Source organism: Thalia democratica, chromosome 7 (assembly GCF_965202585.1).
Source record: "Thalia democratica chromosome 7, ktThaDemo2.hap1.1, whole genome shotgun sequence".
Classification (NCBI taxonomy): domain Eukaryota; kingdom Metazoa; phylum Chordata; class Thaliacea; order Salpida; family Salpidae; genus Thalia; species Thalia democratica.
This window is the reverse complement of record NC_139171.1, coordinates 45489533-45513211: the sequence shown is the minus strand read 5'-3', so window position 1 is coordinate 45513211 and position 23679 is coordinate 45489533. Positions and strand designations below refer to the sequence as shown.

The 23679-nt window shown below is 24.8% G+C and overlaps 2 protein-coding genes across 4 annotated transcripts in view; both read left to right on the top strand.

Annotated features, from left to right (window-relative positions):
* Positions 1-1126: 1126 nt before the first annotated feature.
* On the top strand, positions 1127-5636 carry LOC145840659 (peroxisomal membrane protein 11C-like). The gene is made up of 4 exons (XM_082947981.1): positions 1127-1320; positions 3835-4010; positions 4767-4805; positions 5257-5636. Exons 1-4 carry the CDS (start codon positions 1279-1281, stop codon positions 5438-5440), a joined length of 441 nt encoding a protein of 146 aa, XP_082804107.1. The 5' UTR covers positions 1127-1278; the 3' UTR covers positions 5441-5636.
* Positions 5637-14577: 8941 nt separating this feature from the next.
* The window catches only part of LOC145840352 (serine/threonine-protein kinase/endoribonuclease ire-1-like), a 45383-nt gene continuing 36281 nt past the window's right edge, over positions 14578-23679 (top strand). For 2 of the 3 annotated variants that reach the window (XM_082947587.1, XM_082947586.1), the window contains exon 1: positions 17616-17749. In XM_082947587.1, coding sequence (XP_082803713.1) covers positions 17657-17749 — 93 coding nt within the window. In that variant the 5' untranslated portion in view covers positions 17616-17656. Of the gene's footprint in view, positions 14657-17615; positions 17750-23679 lie in introns of those variants that run through there. The other variant, XM_082947588.1, reaches the window with a different exon arrangement.

Sequence of the window (23679 nt, the reverse complement as noted above, 5' to 3'; positions counted from 1 at the left end):
ATTGTTACATGTCCAGGACAAGAAGTTTAACTTTATCCAAGTGGTGTACGACTCGATAACTAAACATCTTTTTTGTGCATAAATAAGCCCTTAAACAAAAAATTATAAGCGTTTTTTTTGTCGTTAATAAACAATTTACATGGACTATTGTTGATTTGATGGATTAGCGATGCAGTCTAATCACTTGTGTTTATTAAATAATAGCGTAATTTCTCGGTTTTCATAAAGATAGCCAAAATTACTAAAATTATTAAAAATACAATCTTCGTAAAAACAAATTACTTGTTTATTTATCTATTGAATTGAGTAAAAGCTAAAAAAAACTTTTTATACAAACTGTGCTAAGTTTGTGTCATAAAAAAACATTTTTACTTAAACTTTAAGTCTGATTGTTTTATATTTTAAAATAAACGTTGTAGGTAAACTTTTTTTTTTCTAAACTTTTTGTGCTTTAAGTTTTAGATTTCTTGGCTTTTTCTATTTCCTATTTTTTCTTATATACATAACTTGCCGACGATTTTTATTTTTATTCTGAAACAAAACAAAAATCACGTAACAGAACTATTTAATGATTACCTAGTTTATTAAATAAAAAAAAAATTTAAAATCGAATAAACTAAGCAAAACAAAACCAAAGTTTAACAAACAAAAAATATCTGTAAATTACAATTCCTATGGTTAGTATAGTACTACTTACTTAGTAGTAGTTTTTTATTATAAAACATACAATCAAATACACTACTATAGTAGATTAGAGAGTAGAGCTAGAGACTCTACCAAAAAAAGTTTACTAATGTTTTCTTTTTTTAATTTAGTTGCTTTTATAAAACATAGATTTTTTTTCATCAGAATAACTAAATAATAAAAATGTTTTGTACTGTGATGAATGCAAAGATACGTGCATTGTCTTTCTTATAGTTAGCTTGAATTTTTTTTTTTTTTTTTTTGGGTTAACTTGGTTTTCGGCAAATTCCCTAATCCCAATCATTTTAGAAAAAAGTTATTTATTAGGGAAATTAAAAATAAGAATTTGTAACTTAGTTCAAAGTTTTTACTTGAAAGTACATGATGAAATTTGAAAAAGTTTTCAAAAATTATGTCCATTACCTCGAAAGCTATAGAGGAAGGGACAAGGTAATAAGGTGTACAAGTTATTGTTCTTTACTTTTAGGTGGTTTAATTGAAAACAAAAACAAACTAATAGCTAATAAGCTATTTTTAGTTGTTTCTGAGCTAAATGCTTGCAGAGTTGTTTTAAGGTTGTTTGATGATTCATCAATGGTCGCATATTGTCTTAAGTATGGTACAGGAAGTAATCAGGTATGTTTTAATTTTTGTATTATTCACATATAGATATTCTAAGCAGTTATTTTTTGAAATGTTAAACAAAATATTATTAAGTATAGACTAAAAAGTGCCAGGTGCTTTGGCAGGTCCCAGTAATCTAGCTACCAGGAGGATTTGAACGGTGAACAGTAATATTTACTGATATTCAGTAATACTTTTAGATATTGAACTCATTGTGCTCTTGATTACCTGGTTTATGTTAAAGGAATAGAAAGATAGATGTCTGAAAAACTATTGAAATAAGTCTACATAAAAAAATTATTTAATTTAAGTAATTATTTATACTATCAAAGGTTTTGTAGTTTGTTTTAAGTTATAGTCTGTTAGTGATTAGTTTTATTAGGTGAGTATTTTATAGTTCAAACTTAATTTGAAACAGCTGATTGCAGGATGGCCACTTGGCCTGAAAAAACCCAGAATTTAAAAACTTAGGAAAAAACAAACCTTGAACTAAATACATAATAAAAAAACTTGGTCACTAATATTGTCTAATTTATTATTTAATGAATTTATTCCTCAGCAACAGCAGCTTGAAGCTTCAAGTAAAGGTAAGACTGATAACTTAAAAAAAAAGGATTGAAAAACTTGTATTTAGCAAGTATTTTATAAATAAAATAATAAAATTAAGATAACATAAGGAATAGTTAAGAATAATATAAAATTAGTTTTTATTTTTAAGAGAAAACTATATACTATATAACACACTTAAAGTACTTTTTACTTAACTCGTCATTCTACTAAAAAGAGTCAAAAAAATATGTAGTTTAAAAGAATTAAAATAAAAGTTTATAAAAAAAAAAACCAATGGCGAAGTGACATGATGAGAATTTCCTGCTTGATTTTGTATCACATTTTCATTGAAAAAGCTGACAATGTCTGAGACATTGGGCTGTGAATGATTTAGCTGTGTCATTTTTTTAAATTTTACCCATAAACGGTCACTTCAGTACTTTTTTCTGACTATTCCTGGCTGATGAGTCCTAATAAGGACAAAACCGGTTGTAGGATTGTCTCGGATGCTGTTGTTGTTGATCTTGTTGTAAAGTTCATTGTTTGTTATCATTGAAAAAGGTATAGTAAGTACTGATTTTTTTTAACAAAATAATATATAGTTGAAAAACTTTAAGGCTACTTATTCACAAAGTTAATAAACATATAAAGTAGTAAGTAATGATTTCAAGACTAGACCTTAAGAGTTTGTAAAATTCATCTATAATCTAGAAACAATGCATTACTGAATTGAAATCTTAACAGAATCATTTTATTAAAAATAAGACTAATCACAATAAATTTTTGAATGGTGGTGATCAGTTAGTTTTTAATCTCTTTAAACCTGTTATACTAAGGAATGGCTACTTTTATGGGAAAAAAGGTGCCCACTGGTTTTTAGAAATTTCTATATTTTTGTAGACATTAAAAAATATACTTAGTTCAGAAACAGGGTTGGAATTTAAGAAATTTGGAAAAAAATAAACCTGGAATTTTAAACAATTTTTAAATGTTAAGTAGAAAAATTTTGATTTGACACAAAAAATCTACCATACACTATATGATTTATATGAAAAAAAATTGTCATAATCAATATATTATTTTATTAGAAAACACATTTATAGTAGCTTTACAGCATCTTTTCAATGTTTTTATACTTTTTAACACACTTTTTACCTTAAACTTATCTTTAAACTAAAAACAGACCAAAAATTGTGTATTTTTAACATCCTGGAGAAAATTTGCCAAAAACATTTGTCAAGCCTCTCTGAAAGAATTTAAAGAAGAATAACAGTGCCTATTTAGTAATGTCAAATTAGTAAGAATGTTTTTATCTTAGATTTAACTTCCTACTTAAAAGGGATATAAAATTTTTACTTTTTACAACTTGGAAGAAGATTAGAAAAACTGGAAAAAACTTCAAAATTATTAGTGGTCACTGTACAGCTCACCAAGTATAATTCTCTGGTCCCTTTAACTTTTATTTGATATAAATTATATGTATAAAAATTATTATCCTTCAAAAAAATTGATCAAAGTTAAGTACGAAATAGTATAATATTTTTTAACTTAGATAAAAGTTTTAAAACTTTAATTTAACTTTTTTTATAAAAAATTATTTAAAATATATTCATAGTGTTATTTTCAGTACACACATACCTAACAAAAATATTTTTTTTTTTAAGTTGTTTAATTTTTTAGTTTAATTTAATATTTTTCATAAATATTGGTAGTTCTTACAAATTTGACTTCTAAAAATATTATAGGTTTTATTTTACGAAATAATAAGTTTTTTAAAGTTTAGTGGGAAAGATGCTTTTACTAATTGTATTAGCTAGTTCTTCTTTTTTTTTTTTCAATTATTAAGATACATTTTATTTAAAGAGTATAAATTTCTCAATTTTTAGTTTTTGTTTAAGTTATTGTTATAAACTTTAAGAACTATAATTTTGTTTCAATTAGCTATTCTCATTACTTATGCCTACATTTAATATTTAGGAGCACTTGTTTCTACGTGTTGTTCAAATAATTTCAAATATTTTTGGACAAGCTTTTTATTTAGTTGAACATCTGGCATGGGCATCTGAAAAGAAGTTAATAAGTATGAATGCCACCCCTTGGCTATTGCTTTCCTTAGTAACGTGGATCATATGTTTAGTGATGGATATACTTAAGTTAGTTAATATTTTGCTGATTATTTTAATATTTTGCTGATTATTATAGTATTTCTGTTTGATATTTAAACTAATATTAATTTTTTTGTTCTGCTAAAGATTGTGTATACTATTAAAAGGATTTTAATTAACTTGAAATATTTTAAATTTAAGTATCTAATAATTATAAACTGTTATTAATGTTTACTAATAAAAGGTCAAGCAAAATATTTTTTTTTATACAAAATATATCAAAAAAAAATTAAAAGTACCAAACTTATTATTAACTAGTGGTGTTTCTCTATGTAAATAACACAGTTCTAGGGAGTCATAAAAAAGTATTTACTTCAAATATAAGATGATAAGTATGTGTTTTTTATATAGTTAACATGCATAAATTGTATCTATAATTTAAAAGGTTGTAAATTAGTTATAGTTACAAAAATATTAGTCATCTAGAATTCTAGAATATAAATTAAAATAAAAAATCCATTACAAAAAACAAAATTACTATGCATCTTAAATACCATTTGAATCTATAACTTTAATTCTTATTTTCTATACAATTTTTCAGTTATAACCCTAACTTTTGTTTAAAGATTTATTTGTTTTCGAAACTATATGTTATTTTAAAAAATAATTAACTAAATTGCTATTGATTTTACTTTTTAACTTTGATAAGTTCTATGATTATTTGCTTAAATAAAATAACTATTAAGCATTTGATTACTTACCAACATTATAAAGCAAAAGTTATAAAATTTTCTTGAATTTTAGGTCTCTTTGGAAAATATTTTACAATATTAATACAGTGAGGTTAGAATTGGTTGTATTTAAACATTTACTTTATAATTAATTAAAACTATTAACTATATTGGAACTTTTTATTTTTTACTATTAAACTTCAAATTTTTTATTTTATCTTAGAGTAAAAGACCTCATAAGCTTTTTTTTAAGTTGCAATTATTTAGCAGTTTACATACATACTTCATTAGTCTTTAATTTTTTTGTAAAATTATAATAATACATTTTTTTTTTTCAAAAAAGACTACAAAACTGGTCATACTATAATAAACTAAATTATAAACTTATATCTTGTGTATAATATTTAGGATTGTTATCATGTCATAGTTTATTGTATTTGTTTTATATTAACATAAAATTAAAAGTTTGAAATTTTGTCTAAATTTGTAAAACTAATATTAAATAAAAACAATAAATTTATAGGATAAAATAATAACAACAAGTTTGATAAATTATTTATTAGGTACATTAAAGAAAATAAGGAGAAGCGACAGGAAAATTTTGAGATTACAAAACTAGTTGAAAGTTTTGCAAACCTAGCAATGGCAATCAATTGGTTACCATTAAGTACTAATTTTAAATTTCCAAATTCTATAGTAGGTTTACTAGGTGTTACATCAACCATTGCAAGTATTGTCAGCCAATAAAGTTATTTTACATATAATTTTGTTAATATATATTTTATAGATTTTTATATAAGTGATTTACTTGAATTTTTTATTCAATTTTTATTGTGCAATTTTGTTTGTAATGAAATCATAAATTTGAAAATTTATAATTTAAAAGTGCAATATTTTTTTTTTTCATAATTTTTATTTAATTAATAAAATGAACAAATCTGTATTTTATATTATTATTGTTACCAACCATAACTGTGTTTTATTTGAGCAGTATAGTATCGAAAACAAACATAAAAATTTATTGTATATTATTTACATTGGTTTCACTAACTAGTATAAATTAGACTAGTTTGAATATTTAAAATAACTTTGGCTGTCTTTGTAGAGCTTAATTTTTTTAATTTTAAGGAAAACAAGTTAATATTCTCGTATAATTTTTTTAATACATTTTTGTTATTCTATTTTTTCCGTTCATCATATGATATTTAAGCTTAACAAAATTACTTAATTTATCTGGTGGCTATCATTACTTATGCAATAGTTTTAATTTTATAGAAATATTTTAGATAACATAGAAAACTAACTTAAATGACATCAATTGTTATTGGGTTAAATCATTAGCTTGAATTTTTTTATCATTTAAGTAGAGAAGTTTTGAATTAATTTCAAATGCATGTGTAGAAAAGCCATGCTAGTTATTAAGGTAACAAACAAACAATACATATAAATTCTCTAATAAGATGTTTTTAAGATCAACTGTTTTTAGTTTACATGTAACAGTATATAGTAGGGATGAGCAATGTACTGCCCGCGACGTATTTTTTAGTTTGGAAATAACAAAGGCAAATCGTATACAATTAAGCTGTTTTATGAAAATATTTTTAAATATAATATTATTTTGATCTCCAGTACACATCACTGCAATTGCCTAAATTTTTTTTTTTTTTATGTTTTAAAGAGTTTTTAAAATAATTTTACCTGCGAGGACTTTTTACAGAGTTCCCACTTCCCTAGAGATTTACAATTTTCTAAAAACATGAGAAATTTCCTAGAAATTACATTTTTTTGCTTGGTGATTGAAGTTTTTGTGATTGCGCCTGTCACACGAAGTTGTTACTTATGTTTATGCGGACCTGGAGATTAACTGACTTAACGATTTATAACAATATCGATGACGGTTGCTTAAGCTAGAGTTTAGAATTGACTTAGATATCATTTAAACTTAGCCTAACTAAGTAGTAAGATTGTTAAACTGCTTAAACTAATAGTATAAAGAAATCGAGTCTCAGAAACATATGTGTATTTACAAATGAATAAAAATACGACGAAAACAAAATACTACAAACTGGTAACATAATAAAACAAAATAAGCTACTTTGGCTGAAATGTTAAAGTGGATAGCATCACTAATTGTAGAGAAAATGGCGTTAGTGCCAAGCTACAACAAATCAAGACGTAAGCGATGAAAAGCTCAGCGACTCACTCATTCGACCGTGGCTCTAGCTGTCTGAAGCTAAATAATGAAAGAAAAAAAAGCCACTTTCGACTGCAAAACACTATTTAAGTGTTACAAAATAATATAAAGATTTTTTTTTTGGTTTCATAAATTTTATTTAAGTTATTTGAACTTCTTTTCAGAGTGCATAACATAATGTGCATTTATAAATTTTAGCACTACTTTTTTGGATGCACGACTATTCAAATTCTTAAAAAAAAGGTAAGGACAACCAAGAAAGTAATGTTTATATGTCAAATAAAAAATACATATGTAGGTCTTATAAACAACTATAAATCTTTTTTTATTTTTGCAAAGCATTAAATATTTTTTGAGATATGGCTTAAATAAAATTTAAAAAAAAACTTGTTTTTAGTAATTTTAAAAACATTTAAGATTATGAAAAAAAAGTGGCTTGTAGATATCAATAAGATCTACCAGTGTACTTCTTATTTTTTCAAATTGATATTATTTTTTGAGATATTGTCTTACAAATACTTATTTAAGAATTTGAAACGTCGGAATTTGAGTTATACGAACTTCAATTGTCATGTAACCTACTTTTTTGTATGATTTTATGAATGGAAAGGTACATTTTTGCATTAAAATTGTTTAGTGACGTTGAAATTTAGGAGTAGAATACTCCGGAGTGGTGGTCATATTAGTGGCCATGCTTAACCGCGGTGAATGTTTTCTAGAAGGTAGCTTTGCTACATCTAGACTGGAGGGGGTTTTTAATTAGGGTCCATGTTAGATAGAGCTTTGAGTGAGAAGATAATTTCAATTAACAAAACCAAGACAACCAGCAATGTTAAATAACAAATTTATTCAGCTTTAAAATTAATAAAAATCTAGAAAACCGGCAAATTAGGTAAATATACAAATTAGCAGTGTAATAATTTAAATTAATATAAGCCCTAATTAAATTGTACAAAACAGCAGTTAAAATTTTTATTTTAGTTCAAATTGCTGGGTTCCAATTCAACTACTCAAAGCCAAATACAGAACTTGTGTTCCAATAAGCAGCAAATTCAAATCAGATGTAAATGAACTACTTCAACTTTCGGAACGAAATGCACAACCTTTTTTCAACAAGCAGCAAATTCAAACATTAATTAGTTGTAAGTGAACTGATGCAACTGCCCAAAGCAAAATACAGAACTTGTGTTCCGATAAGCAGTAAATACAAATTAGCTATCAATGAACTGCTTCAACTACCTTAGCCAAGTATACAACCTGTGAAACAATAAAAAATAAATACAAATTAGCTATAAAAGAACTGCTTTAACTACTGAAATCCAAGTCTACAACCTGTAATCCAAATAAGCAGTGAATTGACTGCAAGCCAGTTATATAATTGATTTTATCTAACTAGTTACATCAGGAACAATGTATTTTATAAATAATTACGAGTAATTAGCAACTTTGTTAATAATGATTGACCGTTCAGTTTCATGTTGATATTCAAGAAACTATTTACTATCAGGAATGCATTACATCGTAACATAGTTAAGGCTTAACTTACTAAAACTGGCTGTTTTTCCTCAAAAAGTGTTAACCCTGTTTTTAGTATACATTTTTCTTTAATAATATAGGTTTAAGATTTTAAAAAAACAAATAGTTGACAACTATAGAAAAATATTAAAATTTCTATATTTCATTACATACATTCGTTTTTTAAACATTGTTTAGGAATTTTCGTTTACCTTATATATTTTTTTACAACAAGTTAAAGCTATAAATAATTTTAAAAATGTTAAATTAAGTATAGTAGCTACAGCAAGCATCAAAAAAGCTGTGTTGTCAAACTAAAGTGACAGTAAGTTCAATTCTTTGTTGCTGGGATAGATGTTATTAGGATATATGTTTATTTGTTAGGTTTAATTTTTAAGTCAAGTATTTTTTAGTTTAATTTATATTGTAGTTTAAGGTGATCAAGGTATTTTACAATATAGGCTAAAAAAAAACATGAAATTTAACATGTTAAGTAGTAAAATTTTAATTCAACATGAAAAATCCATCACACACATAGATAAAAAAAAAAGTTATGTTATCGAAAAAAATTTGCATTTAAAAACACATCTTAAGTAGCTTTACAGTACCTTTTCAATGTTGTTGTACTACTTAACACAGCTTTTAAACTTAATTAAAAAATAAAATAGACTTGAAAACGTGTAGTTTTAAAAAACCTGGAAGAAATTTTTCAAAAAAAAATTGGCAACCTTTGGTGATGCATATTCAAAAGAATGTTGTAGTTTTTAAAGTATTTTATTGTTTTTAATACTTTTTAGTGTAATTATCTACTACATTGTTATTCAGAAATAAAAAACTGAAGCGTTTTTTATTTTCTATATAAACATGTTAGGCGTTTTAAATATTATTCAAAATGCCGCTTATATCTTAACTATTATATTGATCTACTAGAATACTACTCCTGCACGTAGTTTAATACTGTCTATAGCATAAAGTTTTCATTATATGCTGTAAGCTATATTAAATATACATAAAGACTGTAAAACATCAAACTCTAATCTATAATATATGTTAATTTGATAACTTTGATGATAAATGTATAGTTTTATTAACATATAATTGATATCAAAATTAAGTTAAAGAAGAGTATAAACAGTAGCTTAATATAGTTGTTCTCTAACACTATCTATCAAGTAAAAAATGTTTGATAATTTCCTTATAAATTTGCTATATTATATGGATCTCCCTATGAATTTTTAAAAATTTTAGTTTAATTTTTAGTAGGTACCCTGTTTTTGTTTAAAATTCCAGCCCGCAATAGAGTATCTGGTGAGTTTTTCCCGCCTACTTGCTAAGATACTCACTCCTACTATAGAGGTTAACAAAAATGATAAATTACCAGTGGAGGATAAATTTAGTTTTATACCAAAACTCAAATTAAACTTCAGTGACTAACACAAACTAATTTGTGCTTTAAAGTGTTGAATTAACTTAGTCTAAGTATATTTTTAAGAGTTTATTAATTGTTTGTGATAGAAAATATCATTAGTTTTTTTAAGTTTTGGTTTATTTTTTATTTACATAAACTTAAAACTGATGTTGAGCTAGCATATACTACTTAAATATAACAACAAATTTTTGTGTACGCTATTTAAAAGGACATCGTCATATTAAAAAAACTTTAATATAGTTTAGAATCAATTCAACGAAAACAAGTCACACAGTAAGTTTTTTTAATTCATATCAGAATATAAATTTTAAAGTGAAAACGTTTATTTAATATACCTCTCAGCTAAAACCGGACGTGTAAGCGACGAGTGTGAAGTTAGTTTGGTAACGTTTTTTAAGAATTTTAAAAAGTGTCCAAACTTAAGATCCAATTATTTTCCTTATCTTAATAGCTAATTAAAAACTTTTTATTTTAGAGAACAGTCCTTTGTCATTAATTTAAAAAAAATCCATTGGATTGGGGCTTGACTTTTAGTGTGGGCCCCTTAGAAAAGATGTTTTTTTTTTATCAATTTTCACTTAGCTCGCATTAAAAAAAATCAAAACTATTATATTTTTTTAATATTCATATTTATTAGTAAATAAATTCTGTACAGCACTTTTTTTCCAACTGTTAATATTTTGTACTATTTAGCCTTATTCTAAAATTCTTAATTCTGGAATAAGGCCAAATAGTACTAAATATGAGTTTTGTTATCGATTTTTACTTAGCTCGAATTAAAAAAAAATTGTTAAACTAATTTATTTTTTTATATTTATATGTGAATAATGTTATACAATTTTTTTTTTCAATTGTTAATATTTTGTTTTATTTGGCCTTATTTCGGAATTAGGAAATCTAGAATAAGGCTATATAGTACAAAATATTAACAGTTGGAAAAAAAAAAGTTTTCTTTTTTTTTATAATTCGAGCTAAGTAAAAATTGATAAAAAAATAACTCATTTTTTCTAAATGGCCTCACACTAAAAGTAAAGCCCCAATCCAATGGATGTTTCTTTAAATTAAACACAAAGGACCGTTCTCTAAAATTAAAAAAATTTTTTTTAGCTATTTAGATAAGAAAAGGAATTGGATCTAAAGTTTGGACATTTTCTTAAATTCTTGAAAAACGTTACCAAGCTAACTTCACACTCGTCGTGTAAGCGAGAATGTATGTCCCGAGAGGATAAAGCTTATTTTATGAATAAAAAATTACTGTAAAAATTTGAAATTTTTAGTATTTTATTCTACTTTAATTGGGTTTTGTTTTTTACAATATTCAACTTATTTTGTATGCATGCTTTTAGAGAATAGTTTCCCAAACTTTTTTTCAAAAGGCCCCCTTTAAAGAAATTAAAAAAGCTATGGCCCTCTCCAACAAGATTATTCAAAAAATTACCATTAAAAATACCTAAGACCTTTTTTTTCTCTTCATCAATAACTCTAGAATATTTAGTGTAGTTTCAATACTACCATTAAAAACACCCAAGACCTTTTTTTGCTCTTCGTCATCAACTCCAGAATATATGTTGTAAGTTTCAAATTATGGCCTCAAAGAATTTTGGGCTGAGATGAGTAAACTTGGGATGGGACATTTATTTCAAATATTTACAAAAAAAAATTGAGAAAGACTTTAAATTATGTGTAAAATGCTTTGAAAAAAATTAAACTTTTTAAATAATTTTTCAGTTGCGACTATAAATTTGATTACAGACTTAAGGCGTGGTTAGTAAAAAAAGAATAGCATACTTGATAGTTGATAAGGTCTTTTAATCAAGCTTTGATTCTTGATGATTTAAATAATGCGTTTAAATTATATTCTAATAAAGTTTTCTTAATTATATCTTTAAAAAGAATTATGATTTTTAAAAGAGATACCCATTTATAAAATAGTTTGTAAAAGTAACATGCTAGTACATAAATTGGTAAATAAAACTATCAAAGTAAAAAAAAAGTTTAATCATATATTTAAAAAAAAAAGTCCACCAAAGTACAAATAGAACTTAATTTCTAATATCAATAGACTTTTTAAATATGAATATCTTCAAATTATTATTTAAATATTGCTTATTTGATTAAAAAACTAAATGAAATTCAAACAAATACTTAAAAAAAAATTTAAAATAAATTATTACTACCAGAACCATATGAAATTATTTTAATTTAATGCTTGATAGCTTTTTGTAAATTTTTTAAAGGAAATAAAATTTTCAGTTTTCAAAACATAAAATAACTATAACAATATACTACAACTCCACTTAAATCTTGAGTGTAAAAATTGAATTTCTATCTATTTAGCAAAAACAGTTAATTTAAAACTAGATAATTTACTTCGTTTAGTTATTAGTATTTTGCAATTTTAAAGGTTTTTGATGTTACATGAGATAAAAAACTTAATTTTCTATTCGAAATTTTATCTATAGAGCAAAATTTACTTAAGCAATAAAATTTTATTTGAATTTTTTTTATGTAAACCCTACAGGCTTCCAATAATCAAAACTACATTAATTTAGTGAAGTATTTAAGAATGTCCTCGACAAAATGTTAACAATATCCGTTGTGTGCGACTCGATAACCAAAAGTTTTTGTACACCAGGTTCTAGGACCAAATATTTTGGGCGTCTTTATTTTGTCGTTTAACAAACTATATATATATATATATATATATATAAGCGCAAAAACATTGATTTTAAATTAACTTGGGAGGTGATAAAAATAGCACAGCCAATAGCAGATGGTAACAACCCTGTTTGTAGGCTGTGCTTAAAAGAATCAACAGCCGTTATGTATGCGTTAAAAAAGGAAGGTTGTTTAAATAAGAGAAGCGAATTTATATCGTCTTGTCGACATATAAAAAAGCTTCTCTTAAAACACAACAAATTTTGAAGCATTTTATAGTCAATTAACTGTTGTTTTCGTTAATTTTAGTTGTTTGATTAGTTAGAAGGTAGATCGATTTTTGTACTGAATATTTGTAATGTACAATATTACGTCATACTGTTTTTTGTTTTTTTGCATAACTTTTGTATCTTTGTTTAGTACAGTGCTTTTTATTTTGAATTTAACTGGCTGATGATCAAAGCTTAATGAAAAATTAAAGCTTTGTGAAACATATGTTCCAGAATTTTTAAAATCGCCATTTGAATAAATTATATATATATATATATATATATATAATTATCTTAAATAAAAAAAAGCATACTACAAAGTCAACAAGAGCGTTGCTTATATGTAAAATACTATAAAACAACATTTAATACTTAAAAAAAGTGACTATATTTTTGTTAGTTTAGTAGCTTATAGTATTTTCATAGGATACGAAAGAAAAACTTAATTTTGTGACTTTGTGCAATTTTGTTCTCGTGCACTTTTTCTTCGTGCAATTTAGACCCGTTCCCCTTTGAAAAACCTATATAGATGGTAGGTAAAGTACTAGACAATACGTTTTTATTTTTACAAAACTCCTTAGAACTTGACTAATAGTAGTACAGACACAGACTACTTCAAAACGTCAAGGCTTTTAAATATGTTACAAAATGTACTTTTGAATTTTTTTTTTGCGAAGATATTTTTTTCCTAACAATGGTTTCAATGTTAGAAAAAGTGCAACTAATCAAGAATTTTTAAAAACAGTTTATTACAATTAACTTCAAACTTTGTTTTACGAAGCTTCTATTTTATCAAGTTTTTATTCTTAATTGTACCTTTAATTTTTTTAAATACTTTAAAAAATAAAAACTTATCTTTACAAATGTATATGTTTTTTGAATATTTTACAAAATGTTAAATATTTAGTTATAGTAAGTAATAAATAATATTTACATTGTCTTTTTGTTTTTCATAGTTTGTTGTAAATTTTTTCCAAGTTAAATTAGTTTTGCCTTAAATATTTACAAAAAAGTCTCAAGTTTTAATTTTTGTATGATAAGTTGAAAAATATTGATGCAGGTTAACAACACTTTTCGTTAAAACTATTATAATTTTAAAAAATCGACAAAGTTTTATTTTATACTCATTATAATGCTTGAATAAAGTAATTTTAAATTCTTTTTTAGCGAACAAGTTAAATATAAACTGAAAAAAATAAACGAAACAATTTACAACTAAAATTTTAAATAGCCATTATTTTATTTTATATTAAATATATATCTACATTTAGCAAAAAAAATAACTTAAATATTATAAATATTAAATAAAATAAAATCATTGTGAAAATCACAAGAATAAAATAATCAATAAAAATAAACTTAAAAAATAAACAAACTAACTCTTAAAAATAGTCTAGAGAATTGCAAGAACATTTTTATAGGTTTTATAAAGTACATGTATTATAAGTTTAAATAACTAAAAGATCAAAACAGAGTAATTTTAGAAATAAAGTTTGTAAATAAATCTATATAAAAATCGTTGGGTCAAAACTTTAAACATACAACATACAGCTTATACGAAAAAAAATAATTATAGATGTTTATTTCAGTTTTTTGTTTTGATTTTCTAGTGAATCAATTGGTGCGTTTTTATGGCACTAATATTTGTGTTCGTACATTTGGATCGAACAGAATTTAAGATTTTTCTCGTTAACAAGGTTTTTTTCATTGTAATGTGATTGTTGAATATCCATAAACATGAGATTATTTATAAGACTTGTTAGTTTACACATTGCCAAAACACCATTCACTTTTTAATCTACACCAGTGAATGGTATACAGTAACCTCTTGCTATTTACCCACATTGTGTCCACAGAAAAAGTGCGTAAAGATATGAGAGATCGTAAAAAAACGAGAGGTACCAAATATACTCACTATAATGGCTGTTTTTTAATATTGCTTCTAGTTAAAAGCAGACTGGGCACTTTCCCACTTTTAACTATTTGTTTACTTAATTTATAAAAATGAAAACAACAGATAAAACTATACATATATTAGAAAAAAGGATTTAAATTTCTATAAAATAATAATACAAGTAGAAATAGTTTTACTATTTTAATAATAAGTAGAAATTATCTTTATCTTTATTTATATGTGAAATTTATATTCTTTTCTACTTAGCAAATTCAAATTATAATTAAGCATTTCTTTACAATTATAAAATGGTGTTTATTAATATATAGGGCAAGACTGCTGTATTATTTCTTTGTGTTTTAAACTCTCATTATTTTGTTATACTTTTATTATTAAACACAGTCATGTTTATTTCAGAATTTCGATTAAATCTCTTATTGTTAACAAAATTTCTGATATACTGAGCAGGGTTGCCACTCAGTCAGGAAAAGTCAGGAAATCAGGAAAAAAAAAAAAAGACAAAAGTCAGGAAAAAATGGGGGGTTTTGAAAAAAAGTCAGGAAAAGTCAGGAAATTTGATAAAATTAAAAAAATAAGTCAGATTTGTCAGTTAAAATTTATAAAATTTCTTGTTTTCCAAAGCCTTAAAATAATAAAAACTAATTAAAAGTCCTTTAAAGTCAGAAAAAAATTCTAAAGTTTTCCTAGAAATTTACAAAAATATTTAATTTTATTTCCAATGCATTCATCTGGTATAAATTAGTTAAATATCCTATACAAAACTGCAAAAATTTTCTATTACCATATTGAACAAGTACCCTACTTAAACAAGCAGATTTTGTAAGCTTTTTAGTATTGATGATCTGTAGCAAGGACACTTCCGTAGTGAAACTGTGATATTTACAAAAAGTTTATCTAGCATAATTTTAGAATCAAAGTGTTTTTTGTTGAAGTAAATAATCGAGTTCTTTATAACTAAGCAGTTAGTTTAGTATTTTATGTAACATGTTAAATGTGTATACTTTACCTCTTTATAATTTTTTCAAAGTTGTTTAAATTTATAAAATAAGTTATAAGAGAGGTATATGCCAATATTAAGTTAATTTGTATTTTTTGTAGAGTAACTTAAGTTTTTAAAGTATATAAGAGTATGTTTATTTGTCACAAGTTTTATACTAAATGATAAGAAGAAATATTTTATAAATGAAAGTAAAAATAAATGAGTGCCAAAAGATAAGAAATGTAGCCCACAAGTTGTGGCTTGTTTTAGAGAAAAGATTCTCTTCAACAAGTGTAGGGGCAGCAGATGAGAGCGATTTAAATAAAATGAGGCAAATTATTTTAACTGCCAAGAAAATGAAACGGAATGCAGTTCAGATAAAGGAAACCATATCTTCATTAGATGAAGAGATTGAAGTGCTAATAAAAAAACTGAGAAAATAAATTTTAGTACATACATTTATAAAAAGTATTTGATTAAGTTCTTTATTGTTTCAATGTTTTAACTGTAAAAGTTCGTTATTGTTTTAAGATTTTAGTTGTGAAAGTTCGTTATTAATTCAAGGTTTTAATTGTAAAAGTTCCTTATATGTCGTTTGTTTATCTAGATACATTTATGCTAGGAAATGCTGAAAAATTGTGTCTTTTTTCAGAAAAGCTGTGTTTATAAGGTAATAATACAAGTATTTTGCTGATAGAGCTGTTTATTACAAACATCAATCATACACAGATGGTTTAATTGATGTACTGGAAGTTTGATGATAGAATTCAGCAAAAAACTGTTGTTTTAACCTGTATTGAAATTAGATTGAAAGCTTTATATAGTTTCAAGTGTTAGATTATGTATTTTAGAATAAGTTTAATTTAAGAGTTTGATTTAGAAAAGTCAGGAAAATTTTGGTAAAAAGTCAGGAAAAGTCAGGAAATTTTTCTCAGCTTGATCAGTGGCAACCATGACTGAGGTATAACTAAATGTTTATCAATTAGTCAAGGAACATAAATTTACAAAGTCTAAAGATATAGAGAGGTGTGTTATTTTATTTTAATTCAAAAATATACATTAAACCTAATTTGTGCAATATTAAAAAAAAAGAAATATTTAATTTTCTGAATTTTATAGAATTCTGAAATGTGTAACTAAACGAGAGTGCGTAAAGACCCGAGAGGTTACTGTAATGCAATTATAATCCTGTAATATATGAAAAAAACAACAGAGATTTAATCAATCATTACATTATTCAACAGTTTAAGTATTTTTGATCTTTCTAAAAGCATATGTTAACAGTTGTCAACCTTTATATAATTGCAAATATAATATCAAAACTTAAGTAATAAAAAATGAAAAACTTAATTTTTAGTTTTCCTATAAGTTTTTTAAATACGCTGAAAGTTTCTGATGTTATAGAAATGAATATTGAGGCTTAAGTTTCTAATACCTCAGGGTTTATTAATAGGAGTTAATATTGTTCCTGTATATATCATTAACAAATTTCTAATATAAATAATAGATGTATCAATTGAAATCCCAAAACTATAACCCTAATATTATGAATAAATTTAAGGAGTTAGGCTTGATAAATTATTGAACTTTAATACTTTTTTATTAAACAGTCTCTTTAGGCTCCACTTTTCTAGGCTTCAAAATCTAAACTAAACATACAATAGTACCATTTAATATCTAAACAAAAACTTAGCAGACATGTTGTTCAATGTACAGTCATAATAACACTAAATTATTACAGTTCTAATGTATGTACAATTGAATTTACCTAGTTTCTAAAAAACTAGAACATAGAAAATAAAGCTTAAAGAGACACCAATATTCATAAACGTTTTATAGTAAAGTATTTACTTTTAAACAAACTATAGTTAGTATACTAAATTAATATCCTATATATTCAAAAGATTTTTAGTTGCAAATTAAAACCATACTTTTTGGTTTTTATTGTCATGTATTACAATATAGCCTATAAAAAATACTTTATGAAAACGACTACTTAGCAAAATGAAAGTGCTAGTAAAAATATTTTGTTTGTTATTGTTTTGTTTTTTTCATCAAGTTTCATCGTTTGATCAAGATAAAGAAGTAACTGTAAAGGTTGGTATTTTTTGATACTATTCTATTATATTTTTAAGCTAAAATTAATTATTTTGTTAACCAGAAACTTTTTTGTAAAACTTTTTTAGTAAACATATTTATAAATTATTTATTAGATTTATCAGTTCAGGGTTAAGTTAAAAAAAGTATTCAAAGGTATTTATTTTTCTATCACATTGATATTGTTTATTGAACAACAAAAAAATATGCTCAAAAAGTTTGTTTCAAGGACTTGGTGTACAAAAAAAACCTTTCAGTTAGCAAGTCACACACCAGAACAGTTTAACATCATGTCCAGGAATGCCATGTTTTTTACAAGTTGATCTTATTTTATAGAATTTTTTCTAAGCTTTAAAACACTTTTTATGGTTTTAAAAAATTTGAATTATTTTTTGAGATATGACCAGTCAAAGTCAGGCCGCATAATAGGTTCCCTATGGAAGGGGAAAACTAAAATAGCAAAAAAAGACTATTTTGTTTAAAATCTATCTCCTACATTTTTCCAGCAATCTTCTTTAAACTTTCACTGTCAATCTTTATACAATAACAAAAAAAAAATTATGTAAAAATATATTTTTTTTTGAAAAAAAAAACACTTTTTTTTTAGATTTTTTTGCTAAAATTTTTGGTTTTTTTGAACAATCAAAATTCATAAGTAACATTTTTTTCTTATAATGTAAGGAACAATTCCTAAAAATTTGAATACAATTGTTTGAAAAATGAAGGAGGAGATAGATTTTTAGTAATTTTTAAAATTACTGAGAAAACTGACCTTGAAAAATTTGCGGTCCATACATTTGTATCAGAAACTTTTTACAAAAAATAAAGTATCTCAAAAGTTAAATGATATTTTTAATTTCTATAACAACTGGCTTATAGTTTGTAATTAAAGACTTCATAAAAGCCAAAGTTTATTTTTGTAAAAAAGTGTTTTACCCCCCCCTATGGCCTTAACTATTTGTTATTTTTTAATATTCAGGGTTTGTTTGCATCAGGCTAAATTACCTTTTAAATGAAAAAGTGTCAGTTTTGTCAGTTCAAATTCTTGAAAATTTGAGAATTCTCTTTTTTGAGTAAATGGTTAAGTGTGATTTTTTTATAGTAACTATTTTGTTTTTGTATCCTTAATTTCACTAAAACTTAGGCAATATTGGCAATTTATTAGTATTTGTCAGTATGTACAATAAATTTTTTAAAAATTTTCATTTGAAAATAAATCTTTTTTTGTTGACTAAAAAATATTAACTTACTTGCCAGTAATGAACTTTTTAATTGACCCATTCTATGATTTTTTGCAAAGAGGTTAGTATTTTTATCATTAAGAAGGAAATATTATTATTATTATTATTATTGGAGTTTATTGTGCAAAGATGGACTCGGCATTAAAACCTGAGCCGCTTAAACAATACACACAAAAAAAGAAACAAACATATTACATTCGATGAAAATTCAAATCTAAAAATAACATAATAAAAAAATTACAAACAAATAGTCCTGTATGATAAATAATAACTTAGTATGCACATAGAACAAAACGAAATAAATTCTCATATAAAAACTTATGCATAGACTAAAAATGATTACACATTTACAAAAATTATATATAAAAACTTATAATCTGTATGGGGAAGGCGTAAAGATGAAAAATTAATCTTAGTGATACTAATATTTTACAATGAATTTTTATTTGTTAAGGCCATAGGGGGGGGTCCGACTTTTTTTTTACAAAAAACAACTTTGGATTTTATATGAAAGCTTTAAATACAAACTACAAGCCTGTTTTTGTAGAATTCAAAAATATAATTTAACTTTTGAGATATTTTATTTTTTGTAAAAAGTTTCCGATACAAACGTATGGACTGCAAATTTTTTGGGGTCAATATTTTCAGAAATTTAAAAATTCACTAAAAACCTATCTCCTCCTTCATTTTTTGACCTAGAGACTTTAAATTTTTAGGAAATGTTCCTTTTAATATTTTAAAGAATCTGAATGTTGGAATTTTTGAAATTTTGAAAAATAAAAATTTTATCCACAAAAAACTAAAAAAAAGGTAGTTTTTTGACACTATTTTTTTTTACTCAAAATTAAAAAAATTCCTACAATAGATCTCTTTAAAGTTTAATGATACACATTCTGTAAAAATTTGAGAAAGATTACTCAAAAAATGAAGGAGGAGATAGATTTTTAGTGAAATAGTCTTTTTTTGCATTTTTAATTTTCGCCTTCCATAAGGAACCTATTGAACGCCCTTTCTTTGATCGCTTATATCTCAAAAGTTACTTTGAGTTTTTTTAAGCAGTTAAAAGTGTCTGATAGCTCAGATTAAATTCTACAAAATAAGATCAAGTTGTAAAAAACAAAGTGGACCCCCCCTATGGCCTTAATCACTGTATTTTATTTAAGTTTGTATTATTTAAATTGATTTTTTTTAGTTTTAATCGAAAATGTTCCACCCTCCCACACAAAACCACATCCTGCGGTAACTTATTCCACATATTTATTGTTCTGCAGAAAAAAGAATTTTGCCACTGACTGTTATAAAAATTATATTTACATTTTATTTTTTTATCATTTCCTCTCAAATTATAATTGGTCTGAGAAAAAACAAAAAACTGATTGAAAAATTCTTTATATTGACCATTAACAATTTTAAAAAGTGTTATCAAGTCAAACTGCCATCTTCTATACTCTAGAGACTCCAATCTGAGTTTCACCAATTTATCTTTGTATGAGGTATTTGAAATGTTGCATCTAATACAAACAAAACGGGTAAAATTTCTCTGCACAGACTCAATCCTAATAATGTCTTTTTTTAAACAGGGTGACCATATTGGGGTATTGTATTCGAGTTTAGGTCGAACGTAGATTTTAAATAATTAAGTAAGAATACTAGCAAAACTTGTCTTAAAACTTTTAAGTATTTGATATGATGAGTTTTGAGCAATTTTATATAAATAACTTATATGTTCGTTCCATTTTAGATTTTCTGATATATGTATTCCTAAGTCTTTAAAAGATTTTACTGCTGGTATTTTAGTTTTATTAATTAAAAGGTTAATAGGGAAGGGTTTATTTTTATTGATGTTAGAACTTGGCATTTTTTGGATTTAAATCAAGTTTTCTCGTTTTTAGCCATTGGTGAATATAATCTAATGTTATTTGTAAAGAAGTTTTTGACTTGCTAAATACTTTTGCGTCATCTGCAAATAGACTTATTTCGCTTTGAATGTGAGTATTAAAAGTGATATTGTTGATGTAAATTAAAAAGAGAAGAGGACCAATGACTCCACCTTGTGGTACTCCACTGTGAATTTTCAAAGGATCTGATAATGTGTTGTTAATGAGTACACTTTGTGTCCTACTATTTAATAATTCGCTAAACCAATTCACTAAGCTATCATCAAAACCATATTGAGTCATAATTTTTAATAATCTAATGTGTGACACAGAGTCAAAAGCTTTTTTGATGTCAGTATAGACCACTGTGACTGATTCATTGTTTAAGTAAGTTATTAGCCAAGTATGTAAACATGTTAATAGTTGAATTCCTGATGATCGGTGGGGAACAAAGCCAAATTGTTTTGGTGTTAATAAATTAAAGTCGAAGAGGTGGTTAAATATTTTTTGGGAAATAATGTGTTCAAAAATTCGGGAAAACGTATTGGTTAAGGATTTTGGCCTATAATTTAATGGGTCGTGTTTGATACCTTTTTTGTATACTGGAATTACATAAAATGATTTCCATTGTTTAGGTATTTCTGACAATGCTAGGGAGCAATTAAAAATAAATAATAAAGGAAAAACTAATGATCGAATAGCATGCTTAATAAAATAAGGTGGAGTTTTCTCTGGCGTTCTAATAATTTTATCTTTAAGGTGCTTCGTCGATGTGTTAATATCTTCAGAACTTATAATAAAACTTTTCATTTTACTGCATGTTTTTTTTAGGTTGCTTAAAACTTTGATGATTTTGATCTTGTTTAAATACATTTTGAAAATTTTTATTGAAGAGTGTGGCTCTTTCAAAATCTGAAATTACTGTTTTGTTTTTATGGTAATCAAATAGGGTAGGCAATGTAGTATTTAATTTAATTTTAGATTTAATGTAGCTATAAAACTTTTTTAAATTTGGGTCAGTGCAGAAGGATTTTTCATATTCTAAATTGTATTTTTAACAGCTAATTCATATTCTTTTAATTTAATTTTATAGTCTTTGGAGAATGATTTATTTTTCTTACTTTTTTTGTAAAGAATAAGTTTTTCTTTTAATAATTTTTTAATGTTAGATGGATATTTTTTGCATTTGTTATTTTTAGGATAAGGTGGAATAAAGAGTTTAATTGAAGTTTGAATTAAGTCGATAAATTGGTCATAAAAGTGTTGGAGATTTTTTGAGTTATTAAATAATGAAGTCCAATCAATGTTTGACAAGTATTTGTTAATATTTTTAAAATCAGCCTTTTTAAAATTATATGAAACTACTTTACAATAAGGTATTTTTTGACTTTCAGTTTTAATGTTAAATGAGATCAAGTTGTGGTCACACATAGTTGTTAATGGGAAACTAGTTAAAAGAGATGTTATTTTATCTAAACCCAAATGGTTGCAAATAAATAAATCGAGTATGTTTCCACTTTTATGAGTTGGTTTTTCAATTATTTGAGTTAAAAAATTATCTGTGCAGAAATCAAGAAAAAATTCATGGGATTCATTAAAGCTTGATAAGGAATTCTCCAGTTTATGTTTGGCAGATTGAAATCCCCAAGAATAAAATAAGAATAGCTATCCGGCAAAAACAACTTAATCAGTTTAATTACATTTTTAACAGTTGGGACACATTTTGCAGCCAGTGGAGGAAGGTAGATACACAAAAATCTAAGTTTAGTCTTTTTAAAAATCACATCTATACATAAATATTCGAAACCAAGGGTATTTATCAAGTTTAAATCATTTTTAACACTAAAAACTTTGAAAGAATCTTTGTAGAGAACTGCAACACCTCCACCCATACTTATCCTATCGTTTCGGACAATGTTATAATTACAATTGTTATAATCTATTATATCTTTGTTGCTGTTACTAAAGTTATTAAAAAATAAAAACAGGTGAGCTATTAATCTGGAATTATATGTTAAGTTAGTCTCTGTAGCAGAATATAATAATTGAATTTAAACATAAAATTTTATGTTAGCCTCATTATAGAAAAAAAAAGAGAAAAAAGTGATTAAAAGTTTTATTATTAATAGGATACATAGTTAAAACTTGTCTAATAGGTCATATTGTTTAACCAGGTTATAACAGGGTTTGTGCGCATCAGGCTAAATCAGGTCAAATTAGGCTAAATCTGTTTTTATGAAAAAAAATTGCTAAATAACAGTTTTTTTCAGGTTTTTGCTCGAAATCTTTAGAATTTCAGTTTATGTTATTTAAAATGCTTGAAAACTTCTGAAGTGAAATAAAATTGAGAATAATTTTTATTTTCTTGAGTTAATCTTATTAAGGTGTGATTTTGTTTTTAAATATAAATTTATTTATTAAATGCAAAATAATTTAGTACTTGTAAAAAGAAATTCCTAAAAATTTTTGTTGAGCATATAAAAAACTTAAAAGAATCTTCATTGTTTTGTTTTGAGTAGTTTATATACGTCATAGTTATGAAAATTCATAAAAAAGTGCAGTTTAAACACTACATTTTAGTTCAACAACTTAGCTGTTTGTTTGAATTTGTTTACCTCAGCTATGTTATTCAGAGCTTAGTTGGATTAACTGTTTTAAATTCTAATTTAGAAGCTTTATACCAAATACTTTTTAGATTGAAACTCTTAGCGTTAATTCATACATTTTACAGTTTTGTGGGAGTACACATTTTAGGTACAATTCATTTTTCTTTACAAAAACAAAATATTAAAGGTTTTTTTTAATATAAGTG

Excerpts from the sequence above, each read along its gene's own strand:
- LOC145840659 (XM_082947981.1), top strand. The coding sequence starts at position 1,279 with ATGGTCGCATATTGTCTTAAGTATGGTACAGGAAGTAATCAG. Across the intron at positions 1,321-3,834 it reads ATGGTACAGGAAGTAATCAG|GAGCACTTGTTTCTACGTGT; the intron begins GTATGTTTTAAT and ends TTTAATATTTAG. Across the intron at positions 4,806-5,256 it reads TACAATATTAATACAGTGAG|GTACATTAAAGAAAATAAGG; the intron begins GTTAGAATTGGT and ends ATTATTTATTAG.